Source organism: Hyperoodon ampullatus, assembly GCF_949752795.1.
Source record: "Hyperoodon ampullatus genome assembly, chromosome: 9".
Lineage (NCBI taxonomy): Eukaryota > Metazoa > Chordata > Mammalia > Artiodactyla > Ziphiidae > Hyperoodon > Hyperoodon ampullatus.
Genome location: NC_136922.1, coordinates 71,613,699 through 71,633,971, shown reverse-complemented (window position 1 = coordinate 71,633,971; position 20,273 = coordinate 71,613,699). Strand labels below are relative to the sequence as shown.

Genomic DNA, 20,273 nt, shown 5'->3' with positions numbered 1-20,273 from the left:
GAGAGGCCACAACAGTGAGAGGCTCGTGTACCGCAAAAAAAAAAAAAAACAAAAACTTTATTGCTAAAAAATGCTAACCATCATCTGAGCCCTCATCTTTTTTGCTGGTGGAGTGTCTTGCCACCAGCAAGACACATTGATGGTGCTGACTGATGAGGGTGGTCGTCACTGAAGGCTGGGGTGGCTGTGACAGTTTCTTCAACTAAGACATCAGTGAAATTTGCTGCGTCAGTTGACTCTTGTTTTTCATGAACGATCTCTCTGTAGCATGCAATGCTGTTTGATAGCATTTTACCCACAGCAGAACTTCTTTCAAAAATGGGAGTCAATCCTCTTAAACCCTGCCTTATCAACTAAGTTCATATAATATTATAGATCCTTTGTTGTCATTTCAACCATCTTCACAGCATCTTCACCAGTAGTAGATTTCATCTCAAGAAACCACTTTCATTGCTCATCCTTTTTTTTTTTTTTACATCTTTATTGGAGTATAATTGCTTTACAATGGTGTGTTAGTTTCTGCTTTATAACAAAGTGAATCAGTTATACATATACATATGTTCCCATATCTCTTCCCTCTTGTGTCTCCCTCCCTCCCACCCTCCCTATCCCACCCCTCTAGGTGGTCACAAAGCACCCAACTGATCTCCCTGTGCTATGTGGCTGCTTCCTACTAGCTATCTGTTTTACGTTTGGTAGTGTATATATGTCCATGCCACTCTCTCACTTTGTCACAGCTTACCCTCATTGCTCATCCTTAAGAAGCCACTTCTCATACTTTCGAGGTTAAATATGAGATTGCAGCCATTCAGTCACATCTTCAGGCTCCACTTCTAATTCCAGTTCTCTTGCTGTGTCCACCACATCTACAGTTACTTCCTCCACTGAAGTCTTGAACTCCTCAAACTCATCCATGAGGGTTGGAATCAACTTCCTCCAAGCTCCTGTTAATGTTATTTAGACATTTTCCCATGAAGCACAAGTGTTTTCTTAATGGCATCTTGAATGATGAATCCTTTCAGAGGCTTTCAATTGACTTTGCCCAGATCCACAAGAGGAATCACTATCTATGGCAGCTATAGCCTTACAAATTGTATTTCTTACATAATAAGACTTGAAAGTCGAAATGACTCCTTGATCCATGAGCTGCAGAATAGATGTTGTGTTAGCAGGCATGAAAACAACATGAGTCTTGTACCTCTCCATCGGAGATCTTAGGTGACCAGGTACATTGTCAATGAACAGTAATATTTTAAAAGGAATCTCTTTTTCCAGGATACTAGGTCTCAACAGTGGCCTTAAAATAGTCAGTAAACCATATTGTGAACAGATATGATGTCATCCAGGCTTTGTTGTATCATTTATAGAGCATAAGCATAGTAGATTTAGCATCATTCTTAAAGGCTCTACAATTTTCAGAATGGTAAACAAGCATTGGCTTCAGCTTAAAGTCACCAGCTGCATTAGCCTCAAATAGGAGAGTCAGCCTGTCCTTTGAAGTTTTTAAGCCAGGCACTGACTTCTTCTCTCCAGCTATGAAAGTCCTAGATGGCATCTTCTTCTGGTATAAGGCTGTTGTGTCTACCTTGAAAATCTGTTGTTTGGTGTGCCCACCTTCATGGATTATCTTAGCTAGAACTTCTAGATAACTTGTTGCAGCTTCTACACCAGCACTTGCTGCTTCACCTGGCACTTTGATGTTATGGAGACGGCTTCTTGCCTTAAACCCCATGAACCAATCTCCACTAGCTTCAAACATTTCTTCTGTAACTTTCTCACCTCTCTCAGCCTTCAGAGAATTGATGAGAGTTAGGGCCTTTCTCTGGATCTGGCTTTGGCTGAAGAGAATGTTGTGGCTGGTTTGATCTTCTGTCCAGACCACTAAAATTTTCTCCATATCATCAATAAAGCTGTTTTGCTCTTTACCTTTCATGTGTTCACTGGAGTAGCACTTTTCATTTCCTTCAAGAACTTTCCCTTTGTGCAGTCACAACTTGGCTAACTGGTATGAGAGGCCTAGCTTTCAGCCTGTCTCAGCTTTCCACATGCCTTCCTCATGAAGCTTAATCATTTCTAGCTTTTGAGTTAAAGTGAGAAACATGCGGCTCTTCCTTTCATTTGAATGCTTGGAGGCCATTGAAGGGTTATTAATTGTCCTTATTTCAGTATTATTGTATCTCAGAGAACAGGGAGGCCCTAGGAGAGGGAGAGGGATGAGGGACATCTCATGATGGTGGAGCAGTCAGATCATACACCCAACTTGTATGGGCGCAGTTCGAGATGCCCCAAAAGAATTACAAGAGTAACATCAGAGATCACTGATCACGGGTCACTATGACAAATATAATAATAATGAAAAAGTCTGAAATATTGCTAGAATTACAAAAATCTGGCACAGAGACCTGAAATGAGCAAATGTTGGAAAACGGGCGCCAATAGACTTACTCTTCACAGGTTTGTCACAGACCTTCAATTTGTAAAAAATGCAATATCTGTGAAGTGCAATAAAGCGAAGCACAATCAAATCAGGTCTGCTTGTACTTAGCATCATATGCTACAGATGTTTCTTTCAGCTTGCATTTAAAATTGGATATCGTACTATTTGGTGATAGAAATAGTCGCATTTATGTTTTTCATAGTCTGTGCAGCTGTGGATGTGTGTATTCTTATCTTTCCTGTGTTGACATATTAATATGTCAGTTAATCTACAACAGAGTATAAGTTACATGGACCAATGAAAATGACATAGTCCACTTGTTGACTATTTCCCTTATAACTTTCAGTACTTTGGTTACTGCTATATTCTGAGTTTCAGGACTAATCTGTTACTGTATTTCATTCTCATCAGAGGATATATTTAATAGGACCTAAGTGCCACCAGTGAGCCCTCAGCCTAGTATAGGGCTGCTTATACGTGTAAGCTGTTGGCATGGGCTTTTATTTGAGAAAATAGCACAGAGTTGTACTTCTCTAAAAAGTCTTATCCTGGTGATTAAATACAAAAAGTCTTTTCATAGTAATTAAGTTCAGATAAAGTTGACTTTCTTGCTGTTACCTTATTCACATACTTGACTGAAGTTATGTGCTTTTTCTACCATCACACAGTTAAACTCTCCATTTTCATTAAATGCTTCATTTCCATATAAATTTTATATTGCCTAAAATTACCTTCTTTTTTAGTATACTCCAGTTCTGTCATTTAAGAAAAAGTAGTGAATATTATTGGTGAGGCACAGATTTTTTTTTTATATGAACTCATTCTGGACTATATCTGAATTTCTCTCCATCCTCAAGACTCAGATCTTGTATCTTGTGCAGATACCACTCTATAGTATATAAGTGGCCAGGCTCTAGAGTCAGAGGATCTGCCATTGCCATTCAGTAGCTACATCAGCCTGGGCAAATTAATTCACGTCTCTTATGTCTGTAATTTATCTGCTAAAAGAGGATAATAATAGTACTTCTCTCATGGTATTATTTGAGGATTACATGAGATAATGCATATACTTCTTAGTCTAATGCTTGACACCGGGTCATTGGTCAGTAATGATAAGCTATGATGATGATGATTAAAAACGGGAACTGTACTTTAACATAACCAGAAATGATATGTGGTGTTTGGTCTTGAATTCTTAAAGAAATCATATAGTCTAAGGAATTATTATTAATTTTTAAGGTATGTGTTATTATAGTTATATAAGATTTAGAGAGACTAGTAAACAGGTCAAATGGCATCAGGGATATGATTTGCTTTAAAATACTTTAGCAACAGAAAAAAAAAGAGAGAGAAACACAAAGAACAAAGGGATAGGTAGAGTGGTGTGACAGAATTGAATGGTTGTGAATTCCTTGTGACAGGTCTATGGGTGCTTGCTTTACCTTTTAGCATATAGTATGTATGGTTAATGAATTACCTCCTTAAAATTATCAATGTTTTATACATGTGGGCAGTAAAGCAATGAGGGCAGGCATTTTTTTCAATCTCTTCGAAAGAAGACGGGTTTATTAATCTGGCCTAGTCACTAGCCCCATACATGGTTTGGATTCCATTCTGCCTTGAATAATAATCCTGGGTTCCTTTGAACTGACAATGATATTTTTGATAATGTTTTTGGCAGAACTTAACAGGAATGTTTTCTGAAGATCTAGGACATTCAGTATTATAATAACACATATATTACAATAGTATTATCTTTAAACCATAAGCTTTGACTCATATATAAAACAAAATAGGCAACTTTTAGAAGATTAATGTTCTGTGGGAGGGAATACCTTATATGCTTAAGCAAAATCCTGTGTCTATATAAGGACCAGCTTCCCCAAAACTCTGAATTAATAAAGGTTTGTCCTAAGCAACAAGATCCTACTGTATAACACAGGGAACTGTATTCAATATCCTGTGATAAACCATAATGGAAATGAATATGAAAAAGAATGTATATATGTATAACTGAGTCACTTTGATGTACAGCAGAAATTAACACATTATAACTAACTCAACTATACTTAAATAAATTTTTTTTAAATAATAAAAAACATAGAAATTTGTTCTCCCAAAGGTGAGGAGACCACTCACCACTCCCTTGTTCATTCATTCACACATCACACAGTGCACAGGAGTAACAGTTGTGTGCGAGCAGCGTGAGGTCCTGCTGGAGACCCAAAGGTGACTCCTGGAGCAGATGGCAGAAGGGATCCAGGACACATGTGAAGGCAGCTATTTCGAGAAGGAGGAAGGTCGCTTCTTCTACTAATTTGGGAGGGAGGGAGGGCACTGAAATGGGTGTAAGATATTGAAATGGAAAACAAGGACTAGGTCTGTGGCCTTGATCTTTTATAAGGAAAGTGGGGAAACAAGATGAGCTGCTGCTGGAGAGCAAAAGAGAGAATGAAAGGGAGTTCAGGGCTGAAAGGGAGTTGCAGGAGCAAGATCAGCAGCCTTTGAGCAAAAACGTGATAGGAAGTGAGTTAGTGATGAAAAATGGAACTGCTGAGTGCAGGACGGGACCTCCAAAGAGAGACATCTGAAATTGGTGGCGAATCCTGGCTCCCAAGTTAGACAGCTTTTGCCAGGTGTGCTCAGAAAAGAGGTATCAGGTAGTAGAGTTGGAGTCTGACACATCACAGTTGGAAAAAACTGAGACTGGGAATCTAGCAGGAGGAGGAGAATTAAAGACATTACAACAATAGCTTCCATTTGGTCTCTTCAGAGGCTGATGTGATCTAATTGCCTTTCATTTTTAAGAGGAAATTAAAGAATTAGGGCTTCTTTTGAAAAGACTTAGTTACTGGAAATTTTTTAAAGACCTTATAGAATGTATATGTATAACTGATTCACTTTGTTATAAAGCAGAAACTAATAAAAAATTTAAAAATTTTTTTAAAAAAGACCTTACAGAAGGGAGCTGTTGGAGAGAATAGTTATTTAGCCCACTCTTGGAAAAAATGCTAATATTTTTGTGTCTATATTATAGTACATAACACAGTTAAGGGAGCACATATGATTCTTTAATTCTCTGAGCACTGTGCTAGAATTTCTCATTTCATACCTCATTTACAACTTATTATAGTGTGATCACACAAGTTCAGTCTCTATATTTTTACATAAATTAGGGGCATTTGTTGTTTTGAACATAGAAAGATAGTTGGCATAGATCTCTTTTTACAGTTTTATGTTATAAAATTAACTCAAAATTATAACCTCTCCAAAGTACAGCAATAATGGAGGGGAAAATGTCTGACTGGCCATGTATGCAGGGAGCACAACACTATTTGAGAACAGAAATAGAAGAAGGCATTCAGAGGTCCTCCTTGGACTGTGGCTATATCAACAATTCCACGCGGCCCAGAGTGCTTCCTGCTATTTGTAGACATGCTGGCACAGAGTTCCCTGTGGGTGTCTGTACATCACTGACCCACAGTGACCTTCCCTTGGGCTTCCTCTTTAAAGGCATGAGTACTTCCCTCTCTCCCCTTTCTTTGCCATCATTTGATTCTTCTAGCAGGTGCATGAGAATTGGGATTGTTGTCACTTCCAAGTTAATCAGATTCTGTGGTTTGCTCCCCCTTTGGTCACACTTCTGTTGCATACAAAAAAAAAAAAAATGAGATGTAGTGTTGTTCATAGGAGAGATTTTAAGAAATGGACCAGGAGGAGGATCTAAATTAAAACAAAAACAAGCAAACAAATAACTTTATTCATGCTGAGAACACCCAGCGTAGAAGTGATCCACAGTTTTTCTCTGTAGCATTTTAAGAGCCACACAATTCCAATTATTTTTGAAATTTTAAATTACTACATTATTATAAGGCTAAGTGGCTGGAACTTTAAAGTGGCAGAAAACAAAAACTCATAGAGTAAATGTATTCAGAACTGGCTTTCTCATCCCCTTTAGCTCTAAACACTTACTCAGCAGATTTGTCTCATTGTACTTAAACAGTGCAGAGTTTTAGAAATTGATCAGAAGGGCTTTCCACCCCTATTCCTGTGTTTTAAAAGATGACCAGATGGGTGTTTTTTTCACCAGGATTCTGGTCGTCTCTGTCTGTTCTCCTCTGCCCTGTGTCTGCTGCCTATAGAGAATTCAGATTAATTTAGTTTTCCTAAATTCACTACCAATCAAGTCATGCTCACATATAGCAACCCACCTTACGAGGACTTCTCTGCTCTTCATTGCCATTTGTGCTGTAAGGTGATTCACCATTGACAAAGGAATTATTCATGATACGGTCCTGTTAGTTCCTTCTCTAAAGATAAGACTTTACCCTCTCCTTATCTTTCTGTTCCCAGCACCTTGCAGAGTGCCCTACACCGACTGGGCATCGATGCAGTTACAGGAAGTTTACAAGTCTCTCACTGTTGTTGAGGCAGATTGTGTCATTACTGTCTTCATTTTTTCTGCCTTCCTTCCACTCCAGTGGGGATATGCTTAGTAATAAGAGAGAGAACTCAAGGTTGAGTGCATCAGCAATGGTAATGGATTTGGTTCAGGTTCTCCTGTGTTAATCAGCACTCTGCTGTCAGACATGTCTCTATGGGAGCATCATTTGCAAAATCTGTCCTGCTAAAAAAAAAAAAAAAGTAAATAAAAATTAGCAGATAAATTTATGGACAGTCCCTGACTTAACAGTGGTTCAACTTAGGATTTTTTGACTTCACAGTGGTGTGAAAGCAATACACATTTACTGGAAACTGTACTTTGAATTTTGAATTTTGATCTTTCCCTGGGCTAGCCATATTCGGTACAATGCTCTTGTAAAGCTGAATGGTTTTATCAGGACGGAACCCTGTAAGTTGAGAAGTATCTGTGTAGCGTCTTCTCCTAAGTATTTCCATTTAGAGATCTTTGACTACAAGTTAAACAGAGACTGCATCTTTTTCTTTCCATTGAGCAACAGAGGTTTCACACTATTGCTGTTGAATCACTGATCTTCATTCATTCAGCAAACAATTGCTGCTTTCCTCGGGGAAAGGCACTGATCTGGGCATTGGGGACACATCAATGAATAAAAAAAAAAAAAAAAAAATTCTCGCCCTCCCAGAACTTACATTCTATTGATGTTCAAAATACTATTAAGCTTTAAGTCAAGAACTATTTTTTAAAGACTAGAGTTTCTCTTTGTATGGTAACCAGTATTGCTGTTTTTGTTTCACCAAAAATACTTGTGGTGTCTAAAGCAATGCTACCTAAACTTTTCAGTGCCTAAAGTTCATTTTCAAACTTAGGAAAACTATGGAGCTCTACAGAAAATAACGTACCTATCCTCATACACATGAACAATTTGCATATCAGTGTAGAGGCTTTGTAGCTCTCTGGTTAAAAGGGAAAAGCATTTGACCTTTAGAAAGTCCAATTGTATGGGTCATCTTGTTAATAAATAGTATTTAATGATGATTTAGATACTTTTCTTTTTTTTAGATGGAAGTATAGTTGATTTATAATAATGTGTTAGTTTCAGGTGTACAGCAAAATGATTCAGTTATACATGTACATATATTTTTTCAGATTCTTTTCCATTATAGGTTATTATAGTTCCCTGTGCTATACAGAAAATCCTTATTGTTTATCTATTTTTATATCCAGTGGTTTGTATCTGTTAATCCCATACTCCTAATTTATCCCTACCCTACTCCTTTCCCCTTTGGTAATCATAAGTTTTCATTTTTTTAAGTTATAATGAATATAAAGAATCTATCAGTATCAGTAAGCTGTTGAAAGGGACATTTGATTTTGGCTTCTTTCCTTTTAAAAATTAGAACTTTTTTTGAGATAATAAATGTATGAAAGACATTATACTTACTGTTTTTGCAAGGCTTGAATTATTTAGATTTTTTCATTTAGTCTGTTTTCATTAAGGTTTCTTTGCCTTTGCAAAGAACTGCATGCTTCAACCCAGAGTAGTTATAAAGAGCTCAGGTTTGCTTTACTTTCAAGATTGCTTATTACAGATACTTTCTAACAAAAGAGGCATTGTTAAAAAGGTCAGAATAATTACTGTATATAAATCAGAGGATTCCTCCCTCGTGAAATGTCAAAGGTATAGTGTTTACCATAATCAAATTATGTAAATTCCAAGAAGAATAAGCATGAGACATTCTGCCTGTAAACAGGCCTTCTTATTTCACAGTCCTTGTTTCTGTTGACCAGATCCTATCATCACCTACTTTTAGTTACTTCTCTAAGAAAGTTGTTTTCTAGTGAAATTCTTAATGAGTTCTCTAGAGATAGACATAAGCAAGTTTTTTCCTGAGTAGCTCAGTTAAACAGTTTAGCTGTTTCTAAGGATTTTACTTGAATTCAACAATGAGATTTTTAGGGTCTCAAGTCTTTAGAACTTAGAGTCATTATTGTTTTTCTCAAATCAACAGTTGATCCAAATCTCTTCTTTAATTCATCCGTCAATCAGCAGGTGATCTGTACATCACTTATTTATAACTTTAGAAAGCATTGCACTCCTTTTTCTTTGAGCTTTACCTTCCCAAAAAGAATTCTGATTCAGTTAGCTTTATTCTCTGAAAAGAAAAATAACATGAAGTGGTTTTAAGTCGTTCTAAGTAGTAAGAAAGAATCAGCTTGATGTTCAACATTGGCAATAGAGTTGACTGTAGTTTAAAAAATTATCTCCCCTTTCATCATTCAACTAAAGCAAGATCCTTTATTGTCCTGACAAAGCCATCCCATTAGTTGGTTGCTTAGTCCTTCAACCTCAAATATTTGTAAAGTGAATCTGGACTTGGGTATTAATATTAAAAAAGAAAACTCAGAGCCTTTCTGCTCTTTAGGTAAACTACTGTGGCAACCCTGGTATCAAGGATCCTTCTTGTTTCATTTCCCTTTAATCAGAAGAGCTCATGACCCTTGTGTTGCTTTCATTTTAAAATTAGAAAGCACATTAATAACTTTATCTAGGAAGACTTGCTTGAGGAGTTGCTTTCATTTATTGCCAAGGAAAAAGTTCATTTGTATCAGTCATATGGTTGGGAGAAGAAAGGGGAGAAATCGTTGACCTGAAGATATCAGCCATTTGTTGCCTGTTTTCTGGTTGTATATGACGATCATAAAAGACAGTCAGCAATTCTGACTCATTAGTGCCTAGGCATTTGGGTCAAAACAGTGGTTGTTAAATATGACTGTGCTTTTAAACACACAGGGAGCTTTTAGGTCCATAGTAAGTTGGGATCCCCAGGCTAGGGCCTGGGCTTTATACAGCTCCCAGGAGAATGTTGTACACACCCATGTTCGGAGATGGCCTGGACGAGAGCCCCCTTTTCTGTGCCATGGTGAGCACCAAAACTCTTGGTCTAGCGGCCACCCCAGGGCAGCTAGCACACCTTCCACTCACTTCCCCAGAGTATCTTGCCGGGTCTGCGGTAGCACCAACTCCTGGGGGCGTTACTATGACAACTTAGAATGCTCCTTGAGTTGTCCTTTGCCACTCGTTCTAGGAAAGAACACAGTAACAATTCCCTGCACAGATGGTTGGAAGCATCTTACACTGTTAGTCAATCAGAAAGCATTTGAGAAAATGCAGGAGGAGCAGTGAAATAGAAGCATTGAGATCACCTTCTATTTGTGTACTATTGCCTTTTGGGTAGAGGGCCTCGAGTCAGCGCAGCTGAACCATTCTCCTACCTCTTCTCACTATTCTCCTTCCGTCTTCTTGCTCCCACTGTTTCCTCCCTGACTGCTGGTGCATCTCCCTGCACTACTATTCAGTGTAGAGTAGATATTAATTGTCCTCAAACACAGCATAGTTAAATTTAAGACAAGGGACTTGGCTTTTTCAAAGACACTACTATTTTTTGGTATTTACAATTGTTTTATAAAGTGTAAGTGTAGGACTTCCCTGGTGGCGCGTTGGTTAATAATCCTCCTGCCAATGCAGGGGACACGGGTTCGAGCCCTGGTCTGGGAAGATCCCACATGCCGTGGAGCAACTAAGCCCGTGTGCCACAACTATTGAGCCTGCGCTCTAGAGCCCGCGAGCCACAACTACTGAGCCTGTGTGCTGCAACTACTGAGCCCGTGTGCTGCAACTCCTGAAGCCCGTGCGCCTAGAGCCTGTGTTCTGCAACAAGAGAAGCCACCACAATGAGAAGCCCGCACACTGCAACGAAGAGTAGCCCCGCTCGCCGCAACTAGAGAAAGCCCACACACAGCAACGAAGACGCAGTGCAGCCAAAAATAAATAAATTAATTAAAAAAATTAAAAAGTGTAAGCATAAAAGAACCAGACAGTTCTTTTTCCAATTAGTGTACCAGAATACGACCACCGAAGTGTTTGCTCTCTTTTGTTACTGTCACATTTGGAGAACATAAATTTATTTCAGTGACTTAACTGTTCAAAATGATTTTGGAAACATTCTTTGTAATTTTTTGTAGATTAATCAGACTTCAACCCAAGATATTATCCAATCATATATTTTCGGATAGAGTGTACACTGTGTAACTTCCGCAAACATTAAACCACTTAGGCAGTTTTGTTTCTTGTGAGAGGGGAGCTATAGAGTGATAAACATGAATCCATATAGAGAAATGCAAAAATCTCCTTGGCGTTGGTCATTCCTAACTTTAGGTTCATTGCTCTTTGAAGGCAAATGATTGTCCTAGGGATGCCATATGGGAGAGCCACTTTATGTGATTAGTCAGAAGGCTGGGAGGACCCTCCCACATCTGGCCTGGAGGCCCCCAAGACCCTAGGTAGGGCCTTTCCTACCGGACAGCTGCTTCTGAGTGTTATGATAGGAGGAGGGGGTGGGGAGATAGGAGCATCCTATCCTGCTGAGAAGGGGAAGGAGAAGCCATTAGGGTCTTCAGAACTCTACTGTGCCTCCCATATTATTTGCATCACTGGTAAAAAGTTTTCTACCAAACTATGCTGTTGAAGTACACCCTTCATTATCAGAGGTTGTTCTGAGTACATCAGAAGGTCAATAGTGCAGCTGAGCAGGTTCACAGACATAAACTCCCTAAACACAGATATGTTTGTGGCTTTATTTTTTTTGGTCTGGCTTCATGCATTTTTAATTATTATTTTTGTACTTTATTGAAAATATTCATAATAAAACCCTTGGTTCACGTGACATGGGTAGGCTTGTTCTTTTTTGTCTATTTTGAGGTGTTCTGTTACTTTGAAAACAGCATAACATTGTGGTTAAGAGCTGAAACTTTGGAATCAGACCCTGGAAATTAATTTCCTGGTTCCAACCTTGACTGACCATGCAACTTTGGCCAACTTACCCAATATCCCCAAGCTCCAGCTTTCTCATTTGTAGAATGGGGATGCGAGGGGCTCCTACCTTATAGGATGGTTGGGAGAATTAAAGGGTATATTTTGACTTTTACTATTTTTCCCGAGGGATATCTGGGGATGCTCTTGCACACTCTTATTTCATTATCTTGGTTCTCAAATCCTTGTTAGAAGAAGGCAGGTTATAAATAATAAATAATTGTGATTTTTTTGTGCTTTATTTCCAAAGAAAGAATTTGAGATTGTTGATTTATAATATGGTGATTTAGTCACACAAGGAATTCAGGTGGACACTAAATTTCTCTGGCAGTGATATTTCCTCTGGGAGGACATGACACTGTAACGGAAAGTCAAATGATGATATTTCTCTGCTGGTAATAATATCAACTCTCATTTCTTAATGTGTCTAGAAGTGTTCTGTGTGCTTATTCATTCTTTGCTGATGAAGAAGGCAGTATTCTCATTTGAAAACATATTATGTCACCATAGATATTTCCATTACTATATGTTTACTATAATAAAGACATAGGATATGCGTGGCAGAGTTAAATGGCATGATCTAGAATCTGGAGGGGCCATGAAGTTAATTATGTATGTGACTCACATCTGGTGGTAAGGTGCCATTGATTGAAATGTCTCTGGAGAATTTCGTACATTTCACTACTGTGAAGTAAAAGGTATTATAGGGAAGAGAGCAAAAGTTGCTTCCCAATAATTTATATTTTGCTGTATTTTTTCCTAAAATATTGTATTTGTTCAGTCTTTAAACACTAAGGAGATACCAAATCATTGGCTAGCAGCTGGGAATGTAAAGGTTAATTGTCATGGGCCTGTATTCTAGTTAGTCACAGTGTAATAGAAAGAAACACACATACCTCTTATGATTAGGGGGAAAAAGTGTAAATGATGTAATGTAGGTATGCACATCTTATAATAGGACACTTCTTAAATTCACAAAAGCTAGTTCTGTTTTCTGATGAGGTACCACTCTTTGACTTATAGTAGAGAGTTGAAAATACCTTTGTGTGTGGCCACAAAAGTTTGTGAGAGAATTTTGGAAGATATGCCAGAGTGAAATGTCATACACTCATTTAGTCCCCCTGCCTTGAAGGCAACAATTTGGCATTCTCCAGACGTGTGTGAGCGTGTGGGTGGTATTTATTGTAATCTGAAGATTCTGAAATGTGTTGCTGTAGTTCTTTTTTCTTTCTCTGAAACCATTTGCTGATTAAGTGGTTGCTGTATCACCAAAGCTGAAGAGAAATTGATTGAGTTTGTATACCAACAACTTTCACCAAATGAATAAAAAAGGTTTTATTTAATTGGCCATAAAAGGTTTTTTTTTTCTTTTAAAAGAAGTCTGGTTTTTAAAAAATTGCACATGACTTATTTCTCCATAGTACCCATATTCAGTCTATTTTTATCTCCCCTTTAAGGCATGCTTAAGCTAAGGGATATGGCTTAGTACATATTGGTATTCTTTCTGTAATAGGATATGATAATAATGCTTGCATAATCAGGATTCTGTCTAGACTAGTGAAATTAAAATAGTGACAGAGCAAAAGGAGTGTCTGAAATAGAATGCTTTAGGAAACATTATTTTACCAGAAGACTGATGAAATTTGTGAATATGGAATAGTATTTTATATCAGTATTAAAGTTAAGGTCTCAATATGTAGAATGCCATGTTAACTTTTGTATATTAATATTATTGTTATTTATCATTTTTGACTGACTTGTCAGAAGATAAAGTGACATTTGTTTCAAATGTTTCAGTAGGGATAAAGAGGAGCCTCAAACATATAAAAAAGAGCACGTGGCCCATAATCAGGAGAGGGGAAAATGGTCACACTGCTTGCGTTTGGGGCTAAAATACAATCAATAAACATTATATGTTAGTAGGTGACTGATGACTAAGAAGCAAAACCAAACACTGGTCTTAAACCTCCGGAGTTTTGACCAACTAAAGCCAAATACTTAAATCTTTCTGGAGGTTTGCATTTGTTTAGTAAAATAATTTATTTCTCAAGTCATTTTTCTAAGTACGTTTCATTGAAAAAACTACCAAGGAACAATTTCAAACCAGGGGTGGCTTTGAAGCCTGCTAAATCAGGATTTCCACTTCTTCCATTCCTCTTAGCCCAGGAAGGACGTGGGGTCCCTCTTGGGACCAAGCTTGACTGAGTCAGTGGAGTCCCAGAGGATGAATGACTTCTCCCATATCTCAATATTCTGTAAATATTTGCTCAATTATTCTATGAAGCAGAGAAAGAATTTATTTTATAGCATTCAAATGAAGTACGAGCGTTTTGAATTATATGTGGCATAGAATTCCTACTCAGCCACCACACACCAGCTCTGTAATCTTTTTTATTATTATTATTTTTTATTTTTTTATACAGCAGGTTCTTATTAGTCATAAGTTCCATACACATCAGTGTATACATGTCAATCCCAATCACCCAATTCAGTACACCACACACACACACACACCCCCACCACTTCCCCCCCTTGGTGTCCATATGTTTGTTCTCTACATCTGTGTCTCAATTTCTGCCCTGCAAACCGGTTCATCTGTACCATTTTTCTAGGTTCCACATATATGCGTTAATATACAATATTTGTTTTTCTCTTTCTGACTTACTTCACTCTGTATGACAGTCTCTAGATCCACCCATGTCTCAACAAATGACCCAATTTCATTCCTTTTTAGGGCTCAGTAATATTCCATTGTATATATGTACCACATCTTCTTTATCCATTCATCTGTTAGGTTGCTTCCATGACCTGGCTACTGTAAACAGTGCTGCAATGAACATTGGGGTGCATGTGTCTTTTTGAATTATGGTTTTCTCTGGGTATATGCCCAGTAGTGGGATTGCTGGATCATATGGTAATTCAATTTTTAGTTTTTTAAGGAGCCTCCATACTGTTCTGCATAGTGGCTGTATCAATTTACATTCCCACCAACAGTGCAAGAGGGTTCCCTTTTCTCCACACCCTCTCCAGCATTTGTTGTTTGTAGATTTTCTGATGATGGCCATTTTTACTGGTGTGGGGTGATACCTCATTGTAGTTTAGATTTGCATTTCTCTAATAATTAGTGATGTTGAGAAATGTCTATTTAGGTCTTCTGCCCATTTTTGGACTGGGTTTTTTATTTTTTTAATATTGAGCTTCATGAGCTGTTTATATATTTTGGAGATTAATCCTTTGTCCATTGATTCTTTTGCAAATATTTTCTCCCATTCTGAGGGTTGTCTTTTCGTCTTGTTTATGGCTTCCTTTGCTGTGCAAAGCTTTGAAGTTTCATTACGTCCCACTTGTTTATTTTTGTTTCTATTTCCATTACTCTAGGAGGTGGATCAAAAAAGATCTTGCTGTGACTTATGTCAAAGAGTGTTCTTCCTAATGTTTTCCTCTAAGAGTTTTATAGTGTCCGGTCTTACATTTAGGTCTCTAATCCATTTTGAGTTTATTTTTGTGTATGGTGTTAGGGAGTGTTCTAATTTCATTCTTTTACATGTAGCTGTCCAGTTTTCCCAACACCACTTATTGAAGAGACTGTCTTTTCTCCAACAGCTCTGTAATCTTGGGCAAAACTATTTACTATTTCTCAGTTTTCCCACCTATAATATGGCATAATAATAGTACCGACTTCCTAAAGGCATAGTGAGGATAAAAGGAATTAAATCCATGTAAAGTCCTTAGCAGAGTGCCCATTCTCAAAAAAATAGTGTTTTCTCAAAAAAACAGTATTACCTAATAATGACTATTTTAAAGTGTAATTCATTTATCCCAAGGTGAATTTTTTGCACATTTCCTTTTAGTACATATTAAACTTGAAATAGTAAATATTCTTCCACTCTGAAGAAAGTTTACAGTCCTTTGCCCTGAATTATGGTAAATGACAGTTGGATAAGATTGATTGAATTCTGCATCCGAGGTTGGATCTGTCATTTCCAGCCTCTGCTTCAGAATTATATCCTATGGGAACTTTATAGTCTTCATTTGAGAATCCTTGCAGCAATTTATATTCTCTTCATTCACATCTCATCAGCCACTGCTCTGTAGAACAAGACATAGGTAATAAGTGTGGAAATGACCCCGTAGAAATGTGTATTGGTTGCCCTTTCTCATGTGAGAGATCAGGGATAGGCATAATATAAGAAAAGGACAGGGTGAGCCAGGTAGTTGAATCTGTTAAATATATCTAGCTAGATTTAGATGGCAAAAGATAATTAAAATGTTCCAAAGCAACCATAAAGTCAAATCCCTATGCTTCCTTAGAGATCTGATTATGGTCCTCATTTCTCCCCCTGTAGGGGAGAAGGGCGATTTTGGATGACAGAGCTATTATTTATGGCAAGGACCAAGTAATAAATAAGCTTGGAGACTTGGAAGGGTCTGAACCTTACTAATGCCCTACCTTCCCTTTCCCTGCTTGATTCCTAGGCTGAAGCTACACTGACCAAGTCTATACCCTGTGCTAATTTCACATTTTGGGGATCTTGGCTGTGTGTTCTCTGCCTGAGGCAACCAGCCATTTGATTCTATTGTGGGCACCAGGGTATTAAAATTCAGAAGCTTGTGGTAGCTGGTAGATTAATTTGGGGGTGAGGGTGATATTCATTTTATTTTTTGGAACATAAATAGTGTAACACATTATCTTGGGTATAAATGGTGTCCACAAGTATTTATTGACTTGAATTAGTGGCTGCTCAACAGCATTATTTGTGTTTTCATTAAATCTAGGTGTCACTGTATTTTCAATGCAAGTTCTGTAGACAGTGCGAGGTCTTCTGTTCCTTTGTGGACCAAAGAAAATTCAAGTTTCATTTCTTGGTCTCTCTTTTTGTGTTTTGGATTATAGGTTTATAAGAGCATAAAATATTAAGCATTCTAATGAATGGTCACCACTCAGAATGGTGTCCTTGTATGATGTTTATTAAATACTATGACACAAAACATGAAAAAAAAATCTTAGGTACAAATACACAAATCACATTGTCACATGTTTTCTTTTAGTGTACTTTTTTCTACTTTTTAAAATAATGATATCACTGATATAGAAGCTTATTCTTTTCAAAGTTAATTTTTTGCTTACATATATATTTATGTTTTCTGCTTTTGCACTTGCCTCTTTGCCAGTTTTGTCAGAAGTGAAGCAAATGTTTACTGTCTTAGGTTCTCTCCTAAATTATATCTGCAGTTTTGGTGTCAAATGAAAGACCGAATAAGTTTTGAGTTTAACTCTTAGGATGAAGAGCAGCTAGAAAAGTAATGAGTCCTTACATATTAAATAATTTTCAAAATATTAAACTTCTTTTCTCTTGTAGTGAGAGATTTTTCTTGAGGCTGAATAGAAATGGGCTTCCCAAAGCCCCAGATAAACCAGAACGACAGTGCTCTCTCTTTGTGGTAAGTGGATCTTGTTTTATCCAGGAGGCAGATTCGTTCTTAAATACTTTATCTTATTTAAGAGAAATAAGTTATTGTGAGAGAACATAGTAGATTTGCTTAAACTTTGTAAATAACACATAAATTACAGTAGTGCCCCAAAATCTGAATACCAGCATTCACAGTCACACCTTTGTCCCTTAGTGTGTATTAGAGCCTGTCACACTATGGCCAAAGCCCAATGGTGATAGGGCTCAGTATGGCAGGTGGTATTTTGTATGTACTTAATAAGTGTTTAAAGAATGAGTGAGTGAGAGACTGAAATAAGAATGGGCTTTCCTTTTAAGTCTTATTTGACATCACAGGCTTACAGTAAAGTTGATTGTAGTGGTATTTTAGAACAGGATTTGAACTTTATGCTTCTGCTACAGAAATTCCATTAAGAATGTCTATGTTTATCTTTGTCTTTCTTCTGTTATTTGTGATGATTATGTGCTATGTATGCCTTTTAAATGCTTCTGCATAAATTATGAGTTCTAAAATGACCAGACTTTGTTTTTTGGTAGGATTTGGGTAGCAGTGAGCTAAGAAGGGACATCTACATCACCGTGCACATCATCCGAATTGGTAGGTATGATACTTGGTGTGACAGGAGCACGACAGGGAGAATTGCTGAGAGGTCTCTATGTAGTTGTGATTTATGTGATATCTAGATCAGAAAGAAGTCAAGGCCACATTTGAATCCAGTAATTACAGAATTTGGGAATTGTTCCCTGGTCTCCCCAGACTTTCATATCACCATAAATAGATTTTGTTCTCTTTCCGTATAAGTCCTTAGTTAGTTTGTTGTGTTTCATTTTGTTTTATTGGACTCTCTAAACATATTTGATTCAAACACTTGGTATTTGGGTTTTTTTAATTCTAATTTCTGTTAACAGCATAAATTAAACTTCTAGGAGCTGGATTTCCTACAAGTTTATGAAACCAATTGGCATTTTCCAAAGTGCAGAAGGCTGCAGAGCATTATTACAGAAAGTGCTATAAGAAAAGGGTTATGAAATACTGAAAACGTTGTATATATTTTTCACCTGTATAATTTCATCAGCTTATTAAAGGGTCTGAGAAGTCCTACAGGGAAATATAAAAATGCTTCTCTAACTTTGTTGACCCTAGCTTTCTCCAAATTTGATTTGACTGTGGAAACATTTATATGATGTAACATTTATTAACATCTTGCAGAACACACTTTGAGTGTTCTACAGTGAACTTGCACATCAGAGCCAAAATGTGGTCACTAGTTTTTACACATATAAGGCATGTAAAAGCAGGCATTTTATGGCAGAAGAAGTACATGGTGTAGCCTACATCATTTTTCTATTACAGCTAACCAGCCGATGCTGGGAATTGCTTCCCGCTTCCTCATTAACTGTGCTACATGACTTGCTGGGGGTACTTCTGCAGGATAGTGATATCTCACCATGCGGTCCTGCACAGTGATCTTTATTTTTATAGTTTTTTATTTTATGCACATGATAACCACATTGCGCATTGAGAGAGACTATAAAACATGTCATTTCAATATAGATTTTCTAAGTATTTTTTTCATAAAAATCTGTTCTGAAAACCCATTTCATTTTATCCTGTTTTTATATTTGAGGGACAATAGAAATAAATAAAAAAGTAAATGGTTTTTGGTTTTGTTTTAATTTCCTTTTTATAGATGAGTGTGGGGTGGGGTGGAAATTGGAAACAATCTTTCAAAACATTGGAAAAGTTGTAATGCGTGTTGCTGTGTATTTATGAGATAAAGCCTCTGTTCCCAGGATGGCAGGGGTGCAGTTTATGTAATTCTTTGTGTGTTTTTTTTAATTTATTCAAATTTACAATAGCAGTTGTTAATGTAAAATGTGGTTCTGGATATCTTCATGTAAACATTGCTAAAATTAGAATGTAATCTTCTACAGCCTTGAGAAAAAATGTAAACCACTTTAGCTTTCAGAACTTTTTAAAAGGTATCTATAGGTTTTTGGTGGTAGAAACACACACGGTAGAGTAACCACATGCCCTGCTTGCCCATGGCCTGGGCAACTCTGTCCTTCACTCCCAGGATACAGCTGAGGAAACCACTTCACAGTATTACCCATCACAGGGCTGCCTTTCAAATACCTGGCATTTGATCTTGTATTTTTTACTAAGATTTTTATGATCATTAAGTCATCAGAATGAATGTTGAATTAGAAATTATCTACCCTCCTTCCCTGAGCTTTGGTCAAATTAATTCTTTATTGACATTACTACAAAAACTTGTCTGATGATTACTCCATAAAACTGAAGGTAAGAAACTCTAGGAAAGATTAAGACTTAGTCTGCTGCAGTGAAATTAAGGAGTGGAAGATTATTGTCCATCAGGGACAGATACTTCTTAATTTTTCTAGAGTATTCCTTGTACTGTTTAATGGGAAAAGGGCATGCTGACCCTCACTGGCTGCAGAGAGCAGGAAGTAATAGCACTTGCCTCAGAATTTAAGCCCTGATCTTTGATTGGAAAGAAGGGGAGGAAACAAAGAGAAATAAATAGTTTCCCCACACCGGATTCGTGAATAACTGTATGATTTCTATTCAGCAGTGATTAGGTCAACTTACATCAAAACAATGGCCATTCATAACTCTGAAGGACAGACTTGAACATTAATATTTACATCATGTACTTATCGGCTCAACAAACTTAGTAGGTCTTTCACCACCATTCATTTACACCCACCACGCCTTTCAATAAATTTAGGAATGGCTATCCCTGTCTGAACACGGATAGCCATTCCTGGCTTTCACCATAAAACAAAAGCGTCTCTAACCTATTTTCTACCGCCAGGAACACCCATCCCTCTTTATCAGTATATTAGTAATTATCGGAGCTATCAGCATATTCATCCAACCAGTAGCCCTAGCTGTATGACTAACAGCTAATATTACAGCCAGGCACCTACTAACTCATTTAATCGGAGGAGCAATGCTAGCCCTAATAATCATTAGTTCTACTACAATCTTCATTATTCTTCTTTTATTTTACTTATTTATTATTATTATTTTATTATTATTGTTATTTTACTTACTATTCTTGAATT

General features: G+C 37.2%; 1 protein-coding gene across 2 annotated transcripts in view; it reads left to right on the top strand.

Moving 5' to 3' along the window:
* The window catches only part of DOCK4 (dedicator of cytokinesis 4), a gene marked incomplete at its 5' end in the record, with an annotated part of 498,756 nt that overhangs the window by 260,280 nt on the left and 218,203 nt on the right, over positions 1 to 20,273 (top strand). For both annotated transcript variants that reach the window (XM_079712023.1, XM_079712022.1), the window contains 2 exons: positions 17,091 to 17,172; positions 17,718 to 17,778. In XM_079712023.1, coding sequence (XP_079568149.1) covers positions 17,091 to 17,172; positions 17,718 to 17,778 — 143 coding nt within the window. The remainder of the gene's footprint in view (positions 1 to 17,090; positions 17,173 to 17,717; positions 17,779 to 20,273) is intronic.